This window comes from Schistocerca cancellata, chromosome 1 (genome assembly GCF_023864275.1).
Source record: "Schistocerca cancellata isolate TAMUIC-IGC-003103 chromosome 1, iqSchCanc2.1, whole genome shotgun sequence".
Lineage (NCBI taxonomy): Eukaryota > Metazoa > Arthropoda > Insecta > Orthoptera > Acrididae > Schistocerca > Schistocerca cancellata.
The window spans coordinates 25,547,709-25,570,055 of record NC_064626.1 but is presented as its reverse complement, the minus strand read 5'-3'; the positions used below and the strand labels follow the sequence as shown (position 1 = coordinate 25,570,055).

Sequence of the window (22,347 nt, the reverse complement as noted above, 5' to 3'; positions counted from 1 at the left end):
GTTTTCCGCAGTTGTCGTGGTTGCTGAAACATTATTCGTAGTAAATAATTGTAGGTACTGTTGAAGACAGTTTTTAATAGGCCTACTTACTGTGGGGTAGAAGGGATACGGTAGTTTTCTTGTTATATTTGGTCGTCATTGCAGTAGCCTACATTTAACATTACCTGATTTTTGTAATCTTTTTCGTTATCTACGAGAGGTATTCAGCATATATGACAGAAAGTCGCAAGCAGTTGTTTACTTGTCACATGCATAAAGTTTGAAGACGTGACAAGAAGTACTAATACGTCTCACACTTTTTGCATGTCACAAGTAAACAACTGCTTACGACTTTCATTCATCTGACGTAATACGGGTATGTTAAATCTTTAGCGTTATGCACTTCCGATACAAAACAAATACTATACACTATATTTTTTTATTTATGTTACTTTGGCCGCAGCTCGTGGTCGTGCGGTAGCGTTCTCGCTTCCCGCGCCCGGGTTCGATTCCCGGCGGGGTCAGGGATTTTCTCTGTCTCGTGATGCCTGGGTGTTGTGTGATGTCCTTAAGTTAGTTAGGTTTAAGTAGTTCTAAGTTCTAGGGGACTGATGACCATAGCTGTTAAGTCCCATAGTGCTCAGAGCCATTTGAACCATATGTTACTTTCATTGCAAGATGTCTAGTAAAGGAACTTTAAAGGAGATAAATGCAAGTAACGAATAATTTTTACAGCCACTGTATCAAATTTTCCTGTGCTGTACTTAGTATGCTACTATGAGTATATTATAGCTGTAAAGAAAGGCATGTAACGATGACTTCACCATACTGTCTTGTGCTTCTGATTCGGTGAGTGTGTACTCCACTACTGGCCACTGAAGAGTCCCGCCCGCAGTTTGGCCGCCGTGTCGTCCGGCTGGCCACTCTGTCCCTCCCTACACAGGCCGTGTAGGCGCAGCGCGCGGACGGCGGCGCCCCGCCTGCCCGGCGTGCCGCCCCATACAGCCACCCGGCGTGTGCTCTTTCTACGCGGACATTTCTACACAAGAAGGCGTCGAACATTTTCCTATTTGTGCTACTTCCATTGCCAAACTGAGGGACCCTATTCTGTGTAACGTTTGTCGCTACACCGAAACACAGTGGCTGACGGGTAAGAAGCTACTTTGTAACCTGAGGAAGAAGGAGATGTAGATGAAAACGACACAGCACGTCCTCGGTTCCCATTGTAAATCATTACGAACCTCGAGAGCATTACCTTTACACGTTTATAACGAAATGCAGCGTTCAAGTTTCTCTGTAACAGTTTCACAACTGTCATCCAACTTAATTCGAGTCAATTACAAATACAATGATGAGAATCAGTGGAGATATAATTAATTAAATGCACTTATACGCTACAATTAGATCAGATTAGATTAGATTCAGTTTTCGTTCCAAACACCCAAAAATTATATGATACTCGTGGGTGTGGAACATGTCAGAAAGTACAACATCAAAAAACATAGAGTATTTTAACATAATATTCACTTCCCTGATCATTTGTCAGGAGAGTGTCAAAATATGTGAATACATTACAGTAAACTGTAACCACTAATATTTACTGAATTAATACACAGTCAGAATGAAATACAGTTATACACTTTTAATAAATTTCTTGTCGTTGTTGTGGTCTTCAGTCCAGAGACTGGTTTGATGCAGCTCTGCATGCTACTCTGTCCTTTGCAAGCTTCTTCACCTCCCAGTACGTACTGCAAACTACATCCTTCTCTATCTGTTTAGTGTATTCATCTCTTGGTCTCCCTCTACGATTTCTACCCTCCATGCTGCCCTCCAATGCTAACTTTGTGATCCCTTGATGCCTCAGAACATGTCCTACCAACCGGTCCCTTCTTCTAGTCAAGTTGTGCCACAGACTCCTCTTGTCCCCAATTCTATTCAATACCTTCCAACATTTCTACGGAATCCAAACTGATCTTCCCCGAGGTCGGATTCTACTAGTTTTCCCATTCGTCTGTAAAGAATTCGTGTTACTATTTTGCAGCTGTGACTTATTAAACTGATAGTTCGGTAATTTTCACATCTGTCAACACCTGCTTTCTTTGGGATTGGAATTATTATATTCTTCTTGAAGTCTGAGGGGATTTCGCCTGTCTCACACATCCTGCTCACCAGATGGTAGAGTTTTGTCCGGACTGGCTCTCCCAAGGCCGTCAGTAGTTCCAGTGGAATGTTGTCTACTCCCGGGGCCTTGTTTCGCCTCATGTCTTTCAGTGCTCTGTCAAATTCTTCACGCAGTATCGCATCTCCGATTTCATCTTCATCTACATCCTCTTCCATTTCTATAATATTGTCCTCAAGTACATCGACCTTGTATAGACCCTCTATATACTCCTTCCACCTTTCTGGCCTCCCTTCTTTGCTTAGAACTGGGTTTCCATCTGAGCTCTTGGTATTCACAAAGTGGTTCTCTTTTCTCCAAAGGTCTCTTTAATTTTTCTGTAGGCTGTATCTATCTTACCCCTAGTGAGATAAGCCTCTACATCCTTACATTTGCTCTCTAGCCATCCCTGCTTAGCCATTTTGCACTTCCTGTCGATCTCATTTTTGAGAAAATGAGACGCTTATATCCCTTTTTGCCTGCTTCATTTACTGCATTTTTATATTTTCTCCGTTCAGCAATTAAATTCAACATCTCTTATGTTACCCTAGGGTTTCCACTAGCCCTCGTCTTTTTACCTGCCTGTATCCTCTGCTGCCTTCACTACTTCATCCCTCAGAGCTACCCATTCTTCTTCTACTGTATTTCTTTCCCCCGTTCTTGTCAATTGTTCCCTTATGCTCTCTCTGAAACTCTGTACAACCTCTGGTTTAGTCAGTTTATCCAGGTCCCATCTCCTTAAATTCCCACCTTTTTGCAGTTTATTGGTTATGAACTGTAGATTAAAACTGAAGAGATTGTGATCAGAGTCCACATTTGCCCCTGGAAATGTCTTACAATTTTAAACCTGGTCCTTAAATCTCTGTCTTAGCATTATATAATCTATCTGATACCTTCTAGTATCTCCAGGATTCTTCCATGTATACAACCTTCTTTTATGATTCTTGAACCAAGTGTTAGCTATTTAATAAATTTATCATATACAAAATACCTAATCTTGACTGTTATCACCAAGTGCTGTCAAAACTGAAATCTAACAGACATTTTGTCTTAAGCTTTTTTAACAGTTCCTGTTAAGATGTTCATCTATAGAGTATGAGTTGCCTATCAAAAAGTCTTTCAAACTCTGTTTAAACTGTGAGTTACCTGAAACTAAATTTTTAAAGGTTGTTGGAAAATTACTGAAAATGTGTGTTCCTGAATATTTGACCCCTTTGTGGACCAAGGTATGTGATTTTTAGGTTTTTATTTAGATTGTTCTTGTTTTATGTACTGAGCTATTGGTTGGAAATAGACACATTACTTGTAACAAATTTCATTAAGGAATAAATATACTGAGAAGATGTGGTTAGAATACCTAATTTTCTATTTTCTATTTGATGTTCTTGAATTTACACCATAAATGAGTCTTATTACATGCTTTTTCACTCTAAAGAATTTTGTTTGGTTTGACGAGTTACCCCAGAATATGATTCCATATGACGTAATAGAATGAAAATAGGCAAAGTACGCAAATATATTTATATTTATATCTCCTACATTTGACATCTTCCGCACTGCAAATAGAGATATTTGTTTAAGTACTTCAGCAATTCTGTGGTATGCCCTTCCCAACCCAATTTATTATCGAGTTGCAATCCCAGAAATTTAACACTGTCAACCTCCTCGATCTGCATGTCTTCATATGGTATACAGATGGTAGAAGGAAATCTCTTACAGGTTCCGAACTGCATATAGAAGGTCTTTTCAAAGTTTAGTGACAGCGAATTAGCTTCAAACCCTTTATTAATATCACTGAAAATTTGATTAGCAGCTATTTCTAAATCTTTAGTTGACTCGCTATTTAATTATTGCAATGTTTGCATCATCTGCAAACAAAACAAATTTAGCACTCGGAAATGTAACAGACGAGAGGTCATTAACGCGTGCAAGAAAAAACATGCGGACCCAAGATGGAACCTTGAGGAACACGACATGCAATGTATTCCGCGTCAGATGAAGACTGATTGCTTACTCCACATGTATTTCGCAATTATACCCTTTGTTTCCTGCTGTACTTAGGTAACACCGTAAAATTCTAATTTACTGAAGACAATGCTCTGATTCACACAGTCAAAGTCTTTCCATAGGTCACAGAAAATGTCAGTAGCCTCTAACTTGTTAGCTAATGAAGTAAGTACAATCTCATTGTACTTGTAAATAGCCTTCTCTATACCAAACTGTGACTTGGACAATATATTACATTACTGGCCATTAAAATTGCTACACCACGAAGATGACGTGCTACAGACGTGAAATTTAATCGACAGGAAGAAGATGCTCTGATATACAAATGATAAGCTATTCAGAGCATTCACACAAGGTTGTCGCCGGTGGCAACACCTACAACGTGCTGACATGAGGAAAGTTTTCAACCGATTTCTCATACACAAACAGCAGTTGACCGGCGTTGCCTGGTGAAACGTTATTGTGATGCCTCGTGTAAGGAGGAGAAATGCGTACCATCACGTTTCCGACTTTGATAAGGACGGATTGTAGACTATCGCGATTGCGGTTTATCGTATCGCGACATTGCTGCTCGCGTTGGTCGAGATCCAATGACTGTTGGCAGAATATGGAATCGGTGGGTTCAGGAGGGTAATACGGAACGCCATGCTGGATCCCAACGGCCTCGTATCACTAGCAGTCGAGATGACAGGCATCTTATCCGCATGGCTGTAACGGATCGTGCAGCTACGTCTCGATCCCTGAGTCAACAGATGGGAACGTTTGCAAGGCAACAACCATCTGCACGAACAGTTCGACGACGTTTGCAGCAGCATGGACTATCAGCTCGGAGACAGTGGCTGCGGTTACCCTTGACGCTGCATCACAGACAGGAGCGCCTGCGATGGTGTACTCAACGACGAACCTGGGTGCAAGAATGGCGAAACGTCATTTTTTCGGATGAATCCAGGTTCTGTTTACAGCATCATGATGGTCGCATCCGTGTTTGGCGACATCATGGTGAACGCATATTGGAAGCATATGTTCGTCATCGCCATACTGGGCCGGCCATGCGGTTCTAGGCGCTCAGTCCAGAACCGCGCGACTGCTACGGTCGCAGGTTCGAATCCTGCCTCAGGCATGGATGTGTGTGTTGTCCTTACGTTAGTTACGTTTAAGTAGTTCTAAGTTCTAGGGGACTGATGACCACAGATGTTAAGTCCCATAGTGCTCAGAGCCATTTAAAAATCGCCATACTGGCGTATCACTCGGCGTGATGGTATGGGGTGCCGTTGGTTACACGTCTCGGTAACCTCTTCTTCGCATTGACGGCACTTTGAACAGCGGACGTTACATTTCAGATGTGTTACGACCCGTGGCTTTACCCTTCATTCGATTCCTGCGAAACCCTACATTTCAGCAGGATAATGCACGACCGCATGTTGCAGGTCCTGTACGGGCCTTTCTGGATACAGAAAATGTTCGACTGCTGCCCTGGCCAGCACATTCTCCAGATCTCTCACCAGTTGAAAACGTCTGGTCAATGGTGGCCGAGCAACTGGCTAGTCACAATACGCCAGTCACTACTCTTGATGAACTGTGGTATCGTGTTGAAGCTGCATACGCCGCTGTACCTTTACACGCCATCCGAACTCTGTTTGACTCAATACCCAGGCGTATCAAGGTCGTTATTACGGCCAGAGGTGGTTGTTCTGGGTACTGATTTCTCAGGATCTATGCATCCAAAGTGCGTGAAAATGTAATCACATGTCAGTTCTAGTATAATATATTTGTTCAATGAATACCGTTTATCGTCTGCATTTCTTCTTGGTGTAGCAATTTTAATGGCCAGTGGTGTACCTGTAGTTAGATGCCTAAGAATACACTTGAAGAGAACCATTTCAAAAAATTTTGAAAAAGTCAGAAGATGTGAAATTGATCGATAGTTTGATGGTATCCCTTTATCCCCCTTCTTGTAAAGAGACTTAACTTCGGCATATTTTTTCCAGTCTGGAAATGTTCCGCTGACAAGAGATTGGTTACACAAATAACTTAAGGTACTACTCAACTCTTTGATTAACTTTGTTATGTTATCATAACAACGAGAATACTTTCATTTTAAGGATTTTATGATCGATGTTGCTTCCCTGGGAGACGTGAGAGTCATTTCGATTTCACTGAAGTTGATTGTAAACACTGGTTTCAGACATTCCATTGCACTGTTTACTGAACCTGATAACCGCAAGCTGCCAGAAACAGAAAAAAAAGTACTTGTGTAAGAGGTTTGTAATGCTACATGCTCTTGTTACCAATGTATCATTTATTTTTAGACTATCTGTACCTCTTCCTTTTTGGCCTCACCTGTCTCTGTCTTCGCTATATCCCATATAGTATTTATTTTGCTGCCTGGCGTAATTATCTTCTTCTGATAATAAAGCTGCTTAGATTTCTGGACTACTTGCTTCAATATTTTGCATTATTCTTTGTGAAGCATTACAATGTTAACATCAGAGCTGTTCCTAGACACCAGACACAGTCTCCTTTTTGTCGCACATGATTTCTTTATTGCTTGTGTAATCCATGGTTTATTTTTCGAGTTCTGTGTGATTTGAGTTACCGTTATGGGAAAACAATTTTCAAAAGAAGAATGTTTCGTATTTTCCATTTGAGTCAGAAGTATTGTAAACTTCTATCGAATCCATGTCTTTGAGCAATCTCCCAAAATTCTCAATATTTGACTGATTTATCATTTAACACAAGATGCTGCACGTCATGATCAGATAGCCCATTTGCCAACGGTTTTGTGATATGACTTTTTTCACTAGATTTGTCTACAAAGGTATTATGAATGGCAGTCTCAGAGCATTTATATACCCTAGTTGCAAAGTTCACAGAAGGAATTAAATTGAACATCAGTATTACCAACTGCAACAATTGTTCACTAAGAGAGATTTTGAATAAAACCACACTGAAGTCACCACCAACCACTATTTCCTTGTTTTTTACTGCGAGATGAGAAAACAGAGCTACCAGATTTTTTACAAAGAGGCTGCCGAAGTTTCCTGACTATGTTCGACATATATTCGCTATCGTAAAGTCCTTATTATAAAATACTACTTTTGTTGCAAAGGCTTCTAGTTATGATCTGGGTAAAATTTATTAATGTCAATATTCTCGAAATTAATACACTTGGCAACTCCGTCCTTCTCCATTTTTTTCTCTAAACTCCGTCCTTCTCCATTTTTTTCTCTACAGAAAGAGGCTAACCTGGATCCTGTACCATTTAACATATCTATACCAGTGGTCACATGAAGTTGAGAGATGCAGATTATATCAATTGGTTTGCTCAATACTAATTCTTCAACACAAATAAGCAACTCATTAAGCCTACCCCTTAGTCCTCAGATATTATGATGCAATAAGGCTAACTGATTTTGTGCACTAACTGAACTACCGCTGGATCAACCTAATTTTTCTGTCAGTTTTTGAATATCTGCAGTTTCCATCAGGGGCTGTTTGCGTGAGATGTGTACATTAACCTTTGCTTTCTGGCTGCCCGTTTGATTAATGACAATGTCATTTTCAACCTGTCACTCAACATCTTTTGTTTCTGCCGACCCTGCCCTACAAAAACGGCTGTTGTGTTACTTGCAACCACTGATACTTTACCACATGCGATAGTGCCCCCACGCCCTAAGTTATTTGCTATTAACCCAGACAGTTTTCGCTTCCCTTTCCTGTTGAGAGGGAGGCCGTGCCTATTATATTCCCACCTACTGATAGAGTCAACAGGAACCACACCGATGTGAGACTCTATATCTGATCCAAACAGGCCTTTCACCTCTACATGAAGTCTCCTTACAGAAGAGTTCGAATGAGGCCGATCATGCCGCCTCAGAACAGGCACCAGTCCAACACCAGTATGTGTCGCTGCTGAAGCTATCTCTACCAGGGCACCCCCAATTGAATAATTACGATGCTGCTGCCTGCCCCACTCGCCATTGCCGCGGTGTCTTCCTCTGTGAAGTCTTTGCAATGCCAACTTATACATCCTCTATCACCTGACCCTGACTTGCACTAGGTTTGAAGAAACTTGTGACCTGGTAACCTGACCCTAGTTCATCCTGCTACAGTTGGCCAATACCTGTACCATGTAAACTACCCAACAACAAAACTTTCTCCTTGTTGACAACGTTTTCTGACTTGTCAGCGAAATTCGTCGGGAATAGCAAAATAACCAGACTAATGACTTGGATATGAAATATGAGCCGAACAATAGAATTCACGCCCGTTAGCAAGTTGGCAGTACGCGACCTGATGAAGCTGAAGGGAACCACAAATCCCCTCGTCCTAACGATATACGCACCCTATTTCCTCCAAAAGCCAACAATGACCTTCTATCCAACAATCCTCCGGATTTGGCCAGGAGTATTCCTGGATGTAGAAAAGGCATCTGACATCTCCTGGCACGATCGACGTACCCACGAACTTGATGGACTTAAATGCCCAGAGCACAAAATCTAGATTACTCCCTCCTTCCTTTCTTGAGAGAACTGATATTCGAGCCAGCCGCGTACATCCGACTGAGACACGAGTACCGTAATGTTTAGTCTTACGTCCCGTCGTGTACAGTATTTACACGAAAGACAGGAAAACAGGTCGGCGGTGACTAGCTCCCTACGCCGAAGATAAAGCAACAACTGGGACTTGTCGCAACCTTCTTGTCATCGCTATAAGTTATAGCACCACCTGCACAAAATTACGCCAAGTGCAACATCTGTGAGGCGAAAAATTGGCCCACCAAAATGCCACGCTACTTAGACTGGTGTGCAAAACTTGAGAACGAAATCACTGGCAAGTAAAACAGGTCAATGAAACTCAAAGGTAACTGAAAGAAATACGGATTGAGGGGAACACAAATGAGACTTTTATTCAAATACAATTGTTACACGTGAAGCCATCGGGAATTACGATTGTCCCCTGGAGAATGCAAAAGGCCGGTCACGGTTCTGAACAGGACGTGTGATCACCACGGACGGCCAAGCACGGTCTGGGACGTTCTCCCGTGCTGCCCATGCGGTTGGTAAGGAATTCTTGTGGCAGGGCGTCCCATCACTCCAGCAGCGCGCTTTACAGCGGCTGGACGGTCCTCGAGGCATGAGGAGGTGCTGCAATACGTATCTGGAACGCAACACCCAAACGCGGGGTTTATTTAAGAGTGTGTGTGTGCAGTGGCGGCTCATATCGATAGTGCCACTCTGGTGGTTTATCTTTCCTGCCACGGTCAGAGCGGTAAGCAGCGCCCTCTGGGGCCTACGCGAGGAGTAACGAGGCGAGGTCCTGGGGGGGAGGGGGGGGGGTGCTCCGGGACGTGGTGGAAGACGGCTGTCGGGTTGAGGCAGTGAGTGTGGAACCGGACCTATCACACGGAGATATACAAGTTGGCTCTGAACGGAAGGCGCCGTAGCAAGCAGCGGGAAGCGGGCGTCCTGTAATTTGTGTGAAGGAGTAACGAATTTTGCATTGGATGTTCCAGTGGTTCCCGAGAGTTGCGGTGGCTGCTTTTGGAGAAGAGAATTGGTAACAGCTTGTGTCTACGCTCTTTTCCGTACGATGTTGCTGCCTGTCGTTATAAACGGGTGAAAATCAGGCGCTTGTATTGACTATACGGGAACTGGTGATGTAAAAGTACAGTTGTGGTTGAGTCGCACTTGTACTGTGACAATTTAGAGGCGAAAACTGTGGTGGTTTCATTAGGTCTGGTTCTTTTCTGTGCAACTAAGGGAGTCAGTTATTTGGGGAAACTGAGGGAGCAGCATTATGTTGCTCTAAGTGATACGTTCTCCACGTTTTGTCTATGGCTTTGCGAATCGAAATCGTGAGGGAGTACACGTGTGATTAATCTGCTATTGTATTGATGGTTATGTTGTAAAGACTGTTCTCTGGTGTGTTAAATCACGCGCTGATTTGTAGCCAATCTAAGCAGAAGTTACCATTGCTACTTGCTTACGTGCTACTGTCCTTATGATTGGCGTTGTTTGTGGGTGTGCTCACGTTAAAAAAAAAGTTACGGCTACTATTCATGAGGGTTGTCTAGTAAGGTAATTGCTTAAGCTTTATCATATGCTGGTGTGTTTGCCTATCACATTGGCTTTCTATGCAGTAACTGAAGGAATGTGTATGGTGGTTCAAGATTGTAGGCTGACGAGTACTTGAACTGGTGTGGAGGTTGAGGGCGAGATCAGCATCCCGCAAACCCGAACGCTGCGCGTGGTCAAATGTTCCGCTATTGGGGAGCCAGTTTACTGTTCTTGGATTTTGTAAGGATACGTGATGAGTACATCGCTGTAGTTTTTCGCGTGCTAAATTGCGGGGTGTCGGTGCCGTCCTAGGGCTAGACTTGTGATTTATGTTATGTTGAAAGGGAATTAACTGTCCGAAACTTAAGAGAGCTTTTAGTTTGTTTTAAGTCTGTAGATGGAATGATGTTGATATATTGTCGATTGCGGCAATAACTTCCTGTGTGGGGATATCCTCTGAGGGGCTTGTATAGTACTGTTGCAGTGCAGTCCATCTGAAACGTGCTGCTTAAAACTTGGACCTACAGCTCTCTGATGTTATATATTACTGGTTAATCTTAAATGTCTTGGATGTAATATGATTGTTGAGGATTATGTAATTAATTTTGATTGCTGGTTCCTTAAAGGAAGTATTTCGTTTTAAAATATGTGCTCGGTCAGAACCTGTTGTGGGTTGGCAGGAGAGCCAACACCGGTTTTGAGAGGAAGCCGAAAGGCACGCGTTTTAGCTCACGCAGGCTGGTGTGAGGTCTGGAACAGGACAAGGAAATTAGACTTTAGCAAAAAACGTACGTAGCTGCTGGAATACTTAACTTTAATCCATAATTGGTGAACATCGCTCTTGACGGTACATGTTTTACAGCATCAATAGTAACTGGTAATGGCGCCTTGCTAGGTCGTAGCAAATGGCGTAGCTGAAGGCTATGCTAACTATCGTCTCGGCAAATGAGAGCGTAATTTGTCAGTGAACCATCGCTAGCAAAGTCGGCTGTACAACTGGGGCGAGTGCTAGGAAGTCTCTCTAGACCTGCCGTGTGGCGGTGCTCGGTCTGCCATCACTGATAGTGGCGACACGCGGGTTCGACGTATACTAACGGACCGCGGCCGATTTAAAGGCTACCACCTAGCAACTGGGGTGTCTGGCGGTGACACCACAGAACCTATTTAAATATGATTTTAACTCATCATTCAAATTTTCTAGTGTTGCTTTCTTAAAAGGCTTTCAGTTAAATGATTGCTATTTGCCTCTTTAAATGTTTGAGTGACTTAAAGGAAAAGAATATTATCTGTAATTTGTACTGATTGTTCCTTTTGGGTAATACCTGACTTGTGTGTTCAATAAATGAGTGTCTAGTCAATGGTGGTGCACTGTTCCATTGCTAGCCTACCCCTTCCACTCCACAGCCTATTGAGCTGCTTTGTGTCGGAATTGTGTTCAGAACAGCCCTCTGTCCTGATACCTCAGTGTGTGTGTGTGTGTGTGTGTGTGTGTGTGTGTGTGGCTGGAGGGGGGGGGGGGTCAAGGCCAGTGCATTCGCTGAATGCTCCAAGTGCTGCTCGACCTGCGCCGTCCGATGCGGTTGCGCACTGTCATCGAAACAAATGACGTGACGGACGAATACAGCCTCGGAGGAAGGAGTACACTGCGACCGGAGAGTGTACAGTGTTCAGAGATTTGGAAGTCGGCGGGCCAGTGCGACATCGTGTCTTCCGCCACCACGGGACCTGGACTACTAAAGCGATCACGCTGGACAGTGTTTGTGGGTGTATCGTGTTTTCCCGCCTCCCGCCACACGCGAGTGCGTCCAGAATTACTACGGAGACTGAGTGTGCTTGCCACGCGAGCCCCCTCCTCGTCGGCCCAGTCCCTGTGCCGTCGGCGACACCGCACATCTCTGAACACGATGCACCGTTACTCAGATGCCGCACTTCTTCAGCACACGTGTTTAGGGGCGGGTCCATTCGGCAGTGACGTCTCGTTCACGGACGAGAATGCACGATCGCAGGTGGAGGAGCTGTAGCGATGATATCGGGCCCACAGAACGGCCCGCCCGTTGCCCGTGGGACACGTGTGGGGTGGGGTGCGCCCGGGAGGCGGGCTGTGGCGCAGCAGACTGCACCGACGGCAGCCCGGCAGCCACGGGGCGGCCTGCGCGAGAACTCCTCGCCAGCTCGGTGCACGGGAGACGTTGCACAGGATGCTGGATTAAATGGCTCTGAGCACTATGGGACTTAACTTCTGAGGTCATCAGTCCCCTAGAACTTAGAACTACTTAAACCTAACTAACCTAAGGACTAGAGTCCTGCATGGCCGAGTAAGCGAGCACAAAATACGAGGTGGGGCGACCACACCCTAACTGGATAGGCTACCCGCACTAGTTCATGTGACCGAGCATAGAAGCCGTGACCGAATACGTAGCACATGACTTCAAACACATTTACACGTGTTATTATCCGTGTGACACTGCAGCCAGTACGGGCTTCTCATTTGTGCTGTGTCTCTCTGTGTAATATTGAAACCAATGTTTACACATTAAAGAAACGGGAAGGTCTAAAAAGCCAAGTATGGAGTACATTTCTGTTCGTTGTAGATGAAAACAGTGCGTCTACTGGGTACGTATCGTGCATAAACTACTCCACTTTATTGTTTTCCCAGTCGGGAACCACTCATTTAAAGAAACACAGTTGCAAGAAACCTCACAAAGATCGTTTCTTTGGCCGTCCTTCCGTAATCTTAATATGCTTGAAATAACTGAAAAGCAGGAAATTCTTAGCAATGTGCGACAAATGTGTGCTACGTATGCAGTATTCCATTAACGTAAAACACCTCGTTTTTATAGGAACGGGGTCGGGTTGTTTGGGGGGAGAGACCAAACGGCGAGGTCATCGGTCTCTTACGGGAACGTTTCGATGATCTCGATATCAGTTCTGTATTACTTGTCTCTTTTGTTTATTATCATAGATCCTTCAAGTACTGTGTCATCACCACCCAGAAAGAGAGATCGTTTCAAGGAATGGAGGAACAACAGATCATCCGCAGCAGATGAAGTAGATCTGTACATTTGAATGCACCCCAGAGATGATGATGACATCTTAAAGTGGTGGAGCAGACACGAAACAGATCTGCCAGATTTGGCTGCAGTTACAAGACGTATTTTATGTATCCCAGCAACAAGCGCACCTAGTGAAAGCTGCTTTAGTAAAGCCAGCATGTTAGTAACAAATTGCCGCAGCCAATTAAATCCGGAACGCGTTAGTGATTTACTGCTGATCAACAATAACTATAATTCTGTTTATGTTGCAAACAATTGAAAAATTCGACAAGCTACGTCTGTAAATGTTAAATGTTCTTTGTATGCTTTCTTTATGAAGGTGGTTGTCTTCTAGATTACAGGGAAAGCACTTATTTAATGTTTCCTATAAATGAAAGGAAAAATATATCATTTGTTTGGAAATGAGACTCGTCTTCTATCCGCGATTGTATAGAAATATCATTTTACTTTCCAGGTGCTTTATGAATTTAGCTGTGTCACGTGCCCGTTCTTGGAAACGTTACTTTTGTATTAAAAGAGAGAGAGAGAGAGAGAGAGAGAGATAAATACACTGTGTGTGTGAGAGAGAGAGAGAGAGAGAGAGAGAGAGAGAGAGAGAGAGAGACAGACAGAGACGTTGGATTTGTACAGTACAGTACAGTACAGTGCAGTGCAGTGCAGTGCAGTGCAGCGAGGCGAGGTAAGACGTCAGCGGTGACCGGTCGTGCTCGGTTATCCGCGTGTCCGGAATCCGGACATCAGACATGTGGCGAGTACGTGGCGGAGCCGAGTCGTGTGGAGCCGGACACGAGCGGCTCGGTCCCCCCGTCAACAGGCGAGCCGTGACCGGTCAAACGCTGAGCGTTGCAGCACTCTACTAAGGACATCACACACATCCACGCGCGAGGCAGGATTCGAACCTGCGACCGTAGCGGTCACGCGGTTCCAGGTTGGTTGTTTGGTTGGTTTGGGGAAAGAGACCAGACAGCGTGGTCACCGGCCTCATCGGATTAGGGAAGGATGGGGAAGGAAGTCGGCCGTGCCCTTTCAGAGGAACCATCCCGGCATTGGCCTGGAGTGATTTAGGGAAATCACGGAAAACCTAAATCAGGATGGCCGGACACGGGATTGAACCGTCGTCCTCCCGAATGCGAGTCCAGTGTCTAACCACTGCGCCACCTCGCTCGGTCGCGGTTCCAGACTGAAGCGCCTAGAACCGCTCGGCCACTCCGGCCGACACACAGGATGCTGATGACACACGCTACTGCGGCCCGTAATATGCAGGGGCGACCGTAAATCGCGGTGACTTCAGTGTAGTTATTGTACTTTACTAAAAGTGTCGTCTCATTAGGTGTTTCTTCGAGATACCTTCTATACCTATGGGGAGAAGAGGAGTTTTTGGGACAACTTGACAAGGAGAAGGGACCGGTTGGTGGGACATGTTCTGAGGGATCAAGGGATCACAAATGTAGCATTGCAGGGCAGTGTGGAGGGTAAAAATCGTAGAGGGAGACCAAGAGATGAATATACTAAGCAGATTCAGAAGGATGTAGGTTGCAGTATGTAGTGGGAGATGAAGGAGCTTGTACAGGATAGAGTAGCATGGAGAGCTGCATCAAACCAGTCTCAGGAATGAAGACCGAAACAACAACAACAACCTTCTATACTACACTGTAGCAGTACTTTCTATACATCGGCCAAGTTCCATCGATCTGTGTCACTTGGAAATAATACATCGCGCGAGTTTTACTTTGGTGCTCAAGATTTTTTTACGACCGAGGCGAAACTCCCAGACCGGCAACTCTCCATTGCCTCGGCGTCACTCGTTACCGTATTTAGACCTGTAAACAAAGGATATCTGCAATAAACTGATTAAAAAAGCTGCAAACAAAGGATATAATTTCTCTCCCGGAGTGTGTAGGAAGTGGGTTGCAAACTCCTCTTCCGGCGCCACCTTCCACTCGTCCTCTACTATTCGGGAGCGCGGCCTATGGCTGCACATGCCTCCCTCAAACTCTCCCGCACTTTCAGAAATAAAGCTTTTACGATAGTATCGAGCGCTGAGGATGCGTCGCCCACCATTTACACCCTCACCCATTCCGTAGAAATGTACAGATAAAGCTTGCCCCACGTTCTTATCCAAAGCCCGGGATCCCCACACGGACAGATGGCTACTTGCCGTCCTTCTTGCTGGCCTTGGTGAGGCAGAGCTTGAGCGTCTGCGCGTGCGCGGCGCCGTGCGGCGGGGGCGGCGGCGGGGGCGGGCAGCCGGGCAGCACGACGCGCCGCCGCACCGCCAGCGACACCGTCGAGCCGGAGTCGCGCAGCACCTGCACCGCCGTCGCGTACTCCACGTTCTCCAGCGACACGCCGTTCGCCGAGATGATGCGGTCGTTCACCCTGCAACAGCGCCCACACACCCGTCTCCACACAGTGTCCACAAATTTCTGTCTTCACTTATTACTCTGTACCCACGTTAACCCCTCCAAAACAAACAAACGAAAAAATGCTTCAAATGGCTCTGAGCACTATGGGACTTAGCATCTGAGGTCATCAGTCCCCTAGAACTTAGAACTACTTAAACCTAACTAATCTAAGGACATCATACACATCCGTGCCCCAGGCACGATTCTAACCTGCGACCGTAGCGGTCGCGCGGTTCCAGACTGTAGCGCCTAGAACTGCTCGGCTACCCCGGCCGGCCCTCCAAAACAGTCTCCGATTCACTCGTGCCGGTGCTTTTTCTAACCGCTGAAATATTTGGGCGAGTCAGTCTTCGGGATAGCATTTAGATCTCTCAGTGCTGCCTTTTCAATCACATTTATGCCCGTAGAAGGACGGACCCTTTAAAGCTGTCTCCATTTTAGGGCGAAAGGATACGGAATCTGAGGCTTCATTGTACGGCGTCTCCAGAAATTTAGAATCTATTTTGTACAAATAGTGATGGAACTTGCAATATTTGCTACGGTACGCGTTTATTAGTGATTACTTTCGACACGTTCACCACCAATATCACGACACACTTCCCATTTTCGAGCAGTGGCGCGGAACTCGTTCGAAGCATTAAGCGGCAGCAGTAGCTCGTGTAATCTCGTTCCTGACCTGCCGCAGTGTCATGTTGCGTCCTTCGATAAATCCCCAAACAAAAATGTCCGTCGCTGTGAGGTCAGGGGAACGTACTGCCCACGGCTAGGGACCTCCACGTGCAACCAGTCGCCCAGAGAAATCGGAATTCGGGAACTTGCCAACATCTGATGCATGACGGTGCCCCATTTCGCTGAAAGTAAACTCTATCCCGAAATCGATCCCGGATAAGCCGTGGCAGCAAAAAAATTGTGAGCATGCTGAGCTGTGGCACTCGTTACTGGCGCGCCAGTCTCTTGGATGTCCATTATCCATCCTTCGATGTTTCTTATCTTTGCTTGCCTTGTTGTTTTCCGCATTCGCGGGGCGAGTGGCAGTTGACGTTTGCTCGGGCTACCTGCTGAGACGCCGCGAGGTACGAGGTGGGAAGCAACCACGTGTATGTGGAGTCGGTTGCACGCGGTCTGCCGGTTCAGGATGGAGGATACGTGTTGGCTGCCTGCCTGTCTGCTCTCCTGATTTTGCTCTCCGTGCCTTGCGACCGCCTAGCTTGGGTTGCTGCCTGGTGTATCCTACACGAGCCATACCGGACGTCCAGCAGAAGTTAAGCGGCCTTGTGTTTGTTTTAAAGAAAAGGAGCAAATGTATAAGACCTTTTGTAACCGATTTTGGTGGTCTCTTAAATGTGGCCTTAGCGTTTACACTGCCTTTGGGGAGAGCTAATTCTTCTAAATTTAAATAGTTGGGGCTCCCTGTCCTTTATAATCTTTTGGGGGTTTTATTTGAATATTCTCTTTGGGGTTCCTTCCTTGTGCTTGGTTCAATGTTTACTTGTATAGCGGGAGGTGACTCCTGGTTAAAACTCGGAGGAGGTGTTTGATGTTACTGCCGCCTCCGGCATTCGTCTTTTCAATTAAGTGTCCTCATTCCTTCGAGCGACCTGGTGTCACTCCTCGTTAATTAATGCTGGTTTATGTGTACTTAATTTCGAATTGGCCATTTGAATCAATATTTTGGAGCGCAGTATAGCACTAACACAACCTGATTGTATACCACATTGTGCCCCGGTCTAGTACCTCAATTTTCAGTGGCACGAGTTAGCTCCACTACCGGTTTTACTGATGTGGTCCCTTCAAAATCTTGTCTTGTATAAGTTTGCCCCATGTGTGTCTGCGAACACAGAGATGAGCTTTAGTGTGACTTCAGTGCTACTCAGTTAATGGAATCTTCATTTTGGCTTGGCTTCCACTAAAGAGTTTGAGTGGAGCGTAGTATGTTTGACTTGTTATTCATTTAATTACTGTAAGTTTGTTTATTTAATGGGGAGCAAGACATTTAAAGACTGTTGGTATTAACTCCCCTAGTTGCTGGGTGTTGCTAATTCGTTCCAAATGGCCTACTACTTATTCAATGGCAAGGCTGTTGATTAGTTGGTTACTGTGAGTGCCAATTCACGTTATTTATTTGTTGCCGAAATTGTTAAAGTGTCTGTGTCGTGATTCAATCACTAGCTACGTGTTTGAGCTGAATTGATATAAACCTTACATTGCCTCCTTAAAATTTATTGCCAGCAGAAACCCTTAAGACAACTAAGTTTTGTCACTGCTTATGTTAACCTTTACTGGGAGCAATATTTCATGTAGTTAAATTTTGTCTTTAAATGTGTATTTCTCTGATGTAAAAAACGAGTGATAAAAGAAAAAAAACCAAAGAGGCCTGGTCCTTCCTATTGTGTCCGGTTTGTAACACGTATCACATGCCTAGGTACGCTACTTCACTCGTGGTTTAAGGAAAACGGTCCGTAAAACTTGTCACACGTGATGCCCATCCAAACATTAACCTCGGGAGAGTCTCGCATGACTTCAACATGTTCCACTGGTGGTGTGTTAGCGCAGATAACGCAGTTATGCCTGTTAACCTTTCCACAAAGGCCACTCCATCCCTGAATAAGATCTGACTCAGGATCTCCACCGAGGGGCAGGTCGATGCACGTGGCTACACGCTCTGCAAAATCTTCTTCTTGCCGATGGTGGAGAACCTGCAGGTCGTACGGCTCCTTGCTCCAAGTACACCGGAATGATCAGTTCCACTGACAGACGCCGCACCATTCAGTGGACGTCCATCCTTCGGCGGTAGGTTGACGGACGACCTCGTCCGGGCTCTCTTGCCAGCGGTCGAGTGCGCCTAAACTTCTTTATCAATGTGCGGTTTTTTTATCGGTGGGAACATCGCGATGGAATTTGCGCTGAAACCTCATCCGGATGTCATCGTACGACGAGCTCCGTAGCCTCCACGTCAAAATCGTGATCTTCTTTCCTACGGTAAACGTTTTGCACACTCACACTTCAAACAATGAAACACGAGTTTAATTGATGGCAAGCGATTACTGCACGATATCAGGTAGCAAAGCAGACACATAATATGTTACCTGCACCACTAATGATTTAACAAATACAACCCACTCCTAAAGTATGTATTTGTAGAAAATAGGTACTTAATTTCTCGACACCCTGTAGTACCGTTTTGGGTCAAAATTTCACGAACGGCCAACGAACAGTGAACTCGTGCATTTCTGTGCTCCAAATGCCGTCATTTGTTTCGCCACACAAAGTCGGTGTTTCTTTCCGGATTCCTTCACTCAAGCGGCAGTAGTCATTATTGATCGTTCGATCTCAGGCAAGAACTAACGGTGCACATCGCAGTAAACGATAGACAAACGCAGAGAACGTAGCGTTCATATTTGAGCGCTCTTGTCGAGATTTTTTCGCTCTTGGCGATCCACAATACCGTCCGATATAGATATTGCAGAATTGGGACTGGTTGACACAAGCAACTTTATTGCACAAGTCCTAAGAAAAAGAATAAATGTATCACATAGACGTAAACCATTTCCCGTTAAAGAAATTACACCTTTAAGTACAGTTAATGTGTTATGTGCACGGAAAAGAAAACTGGAAATGGAAGACATCGAAGTAAAGAAAAGAAAATTAGAGTATATAGATAAGACGACTGCTATAAAGGAGGAATAGAAGCTGCAAATGGAAAGGAAGAGGCTACAGCGGATGTGCAGGCTAGGTTTACGTATGGCTTTAAACACAGAATATGGAGAAATCTAGCTACGACTAGGAAATACAAGATAATACGGTTTTACCGTAAAGAGCAGTGCTAAGTGGCCATATGTTGGAGTACTGGCCGAAAACGACGGACTGGGGCATGTTTGCCATGTTAAAAGACACACGAAAAATCTGTTTATCAAACTCCATTCCTCCTTAGAGCTGCTTAAAAAGGGTGGATACATTATATCGAAGTGTAGTGGGCTCGACGTCGAACACTTAGCAACAGAACAACCGTTTGCAAAGCTTAAAACCAACGGAATAACAACCTTTAACAGCAATTCGTTTGCAAGAGTTGTAAACAAAGTTCCATACCGAAATACCGCAAGAATGTGCAGCAGAAGAACTTGCAGCTTACACCCAGGAGGATGTGGAGTGTCATAACAAAAAAGTGTCAAACAGGAAATAAGAGGAAAAATTAAAGACCCCGAATGCTCTCGTCTAGAAGAACTGCCAGAAGGAACAGAACTAATTGTCAATGCCATAAAAGAGGTAGTTTACAGGAAAAAAATTAGATATACTGGAGTTCGAAAACATACTTTGTCTGTATTCGTCAAATTACTGGCTAGAAAAAGAAATAAATGATTCAGATGTGGATTTAAGTTATAAGTTAAAGAATTAAATTGAACATTATTGAAGCTACATCTAACAAACGTAAGGAAACACGTTTTCAGTACGTACATGTAAATGCAAAAGTTAATCAAGATTTGGTACTAGAATATTTGCTTGTCTTATTCGCTAATCGACGAAAATTTCTAAGACATTTCCTACATACAGTGATCCATGGGCATGTATTTCGGTTGTGGAAAGTGGTTAGTCGAATGACATTGAAAAGTAGTTGAAACTAGGTAGTTGAAAGTATAGTGACCGCCTTTTCGTACCTATATGAATTGCGATTTCAACGCACTGAGGAGTGTATCCGAACGTAAGTGGTGGCAGATTCATTTCGTAAATGGCTGCAGAATATAGCAATGCAAGTGTTCAACAGGGCGGGCAATACGGCTGTAACAATATGTCCCCTCATCAGCACCCCTACTCGTACCCTAGCATTTTCCTTGTTGTTCTATCGATAGTGATGTTGATTATGGTACATCAACGCGCGTCAGTGATGTCTCTCCAAGCATTACATCCGTGGGTGCGGTGTTCATTATTATACATTGTGCCGGACGCCTGTCTTTCGTAACACTTGTTTGAGAGAATCTTGGCAGGATGAAGCACTTTCCAGAAGCGCTCATTCAAAGAATTTGTCAGATAATTTCCTGGGAATGAGGAGAATCGAGACATATAGCCAGTGTGAGTGTAGGTATACCATATTTTTTTCGGGCGCTGACAGATATAAAAGATAACTGCACTGTTCGTGAAATTAGTATATGTTGCAGTGTAAAGTTACTGTGGCTTATGTTGTGGCATGATCAGACAGATGAGTGTGTGTCCTATCGTGAGGGATGTACAGATTCAGCACATCGATAACCTCGAAAGTATGAGAGAGATTTTTACGTGGAAAATTATGTGTGCTACAGATACCGAGATTCATTCCAGAACCACAGCCGTCAATAGGCGACATTACCTGTACATCAATCGGTGTCAGACTGTAGCAGCAATCGTAATATTTAATTGTATTTACACTGCTGAATATGTTCCTGGCTCCCAATATTCTTGTGAGTCTTGTATGTATCTGATGATGTGTAGACAGCTTTTGCAAGGTTTAACTGCCTGTGTAAAATACACTCCTGGAAATTGAAATAAGAACACCGTGAATTCATTGTCCCAGGAAGGGGAAACTTTATTGACACATTCCTGGGGTCAGATACATCACATGATCACACTGACAGAACCACAGGCACATAGACACAGGCAACAGAGCATGCACAATGTCGGCACTAGTACAGTGTATATCCACCTTTCGCAGCAATGCAGGCTGCTATTCTCCCATGGAGACGATCGTAGAGATGCTGGATGTAGTCCTGTGGAACGGCTTGCCATGCCATTTCCACCTGGCGCCTCAGTTGGACCAGCGTTCGTGCTGGACGTGCAGACCGCGTGAGACGACGCTTCATCCAGTCCCAAACATGCTCAATGGGGGACAGATCCGGAGATCTTGCTGGCCAGGGTAGTTGACTTACACCTTCTAGAGCACGTTGGGTGGCACGGGATACATGCGGACGTGCATTGTCCTGTTGGAACAGCAAGTTCCCTTGCCGGTCTAGGAATGGTAGACGATGGGTTCGATGACGGTTTGGATGTACCGTGCACTATTCAGTGTCCCCTCGACGATCACCAGTGGTGTACGGCCAGTGTAGGAGATCGCTCCCCACACCATGATGCCGGGTGTTGGCCCTGTGTGCCTCGGTCGTATGCAGTCCTGATTGTGGCGCTCACCTGCACGGCGCCAAACACGCATACGACCATCATTGGCACCAAGGCAGAAGCGACTCTCATCGCTGAAGACGACTCGTCTCTATTCGTCCCTCCATTCACCCCTGTCGCGACACCACTGGAGGCGAGCTGCACGATGTTGGGGCGTGAGCGGAAGACGGCCTAACGGTGTGCGGGACCGTAGCCCAGCTTCATGGAGACGGTTGCGAATGGTCCTCGCCGATACCCCAGGAGCAACAGTGTCCCTAATTTGCTGGGAAGTGGCGGTGCGGTCCCCTACGGCACTGCGTAGGATCCTACGGTCTTGGCGTGCATCCGTGCGTCGCTGCGGTCCGGTCCCAGGTCGACGGGCACGTGCACCTTCCGCCGACCACTGGCGACAACATCGATGTACTGTGGAGACCTCACGCCCCACGTGTTGAGCAATTCGGCGGTACGTCCACCCGGCCTCCCGCATGCCCACTATACGCGCTCGCTCAAAGTCCGTCAACTGCACATACGGTTCACGTCCACGCTGTCGCGGCATGCCACCAGTGTTA

General features: G+C 45.3%; 1 protein-coding gene across 5 annotated transcripts in view; it reads right to left on the bottom strand.

Moving 5' to 3' along the window:
• The window catches only part of LOC126164718 (tight junction protein ZO-1), a 736,986-nt gene that overhangs the window by 355,070 nt on the left and 359,569 nt on the right, over nt 1-22,347 (bottom strand). For all 5 annotated transcript variants that reach the window (XM_049920263.1, XM_049920266.1, XM_049920267.1 and 2 more), the window contains exon 3: nt 15,415-15,635. In XM_049920263.1, the coding sequence (XP_049776220.1) occupies nt 15,415-15,635 (221 nt within the window). The remainder of the gene's footprint in view (nt 1-15,414; nt 15,636-22,347) is intronic.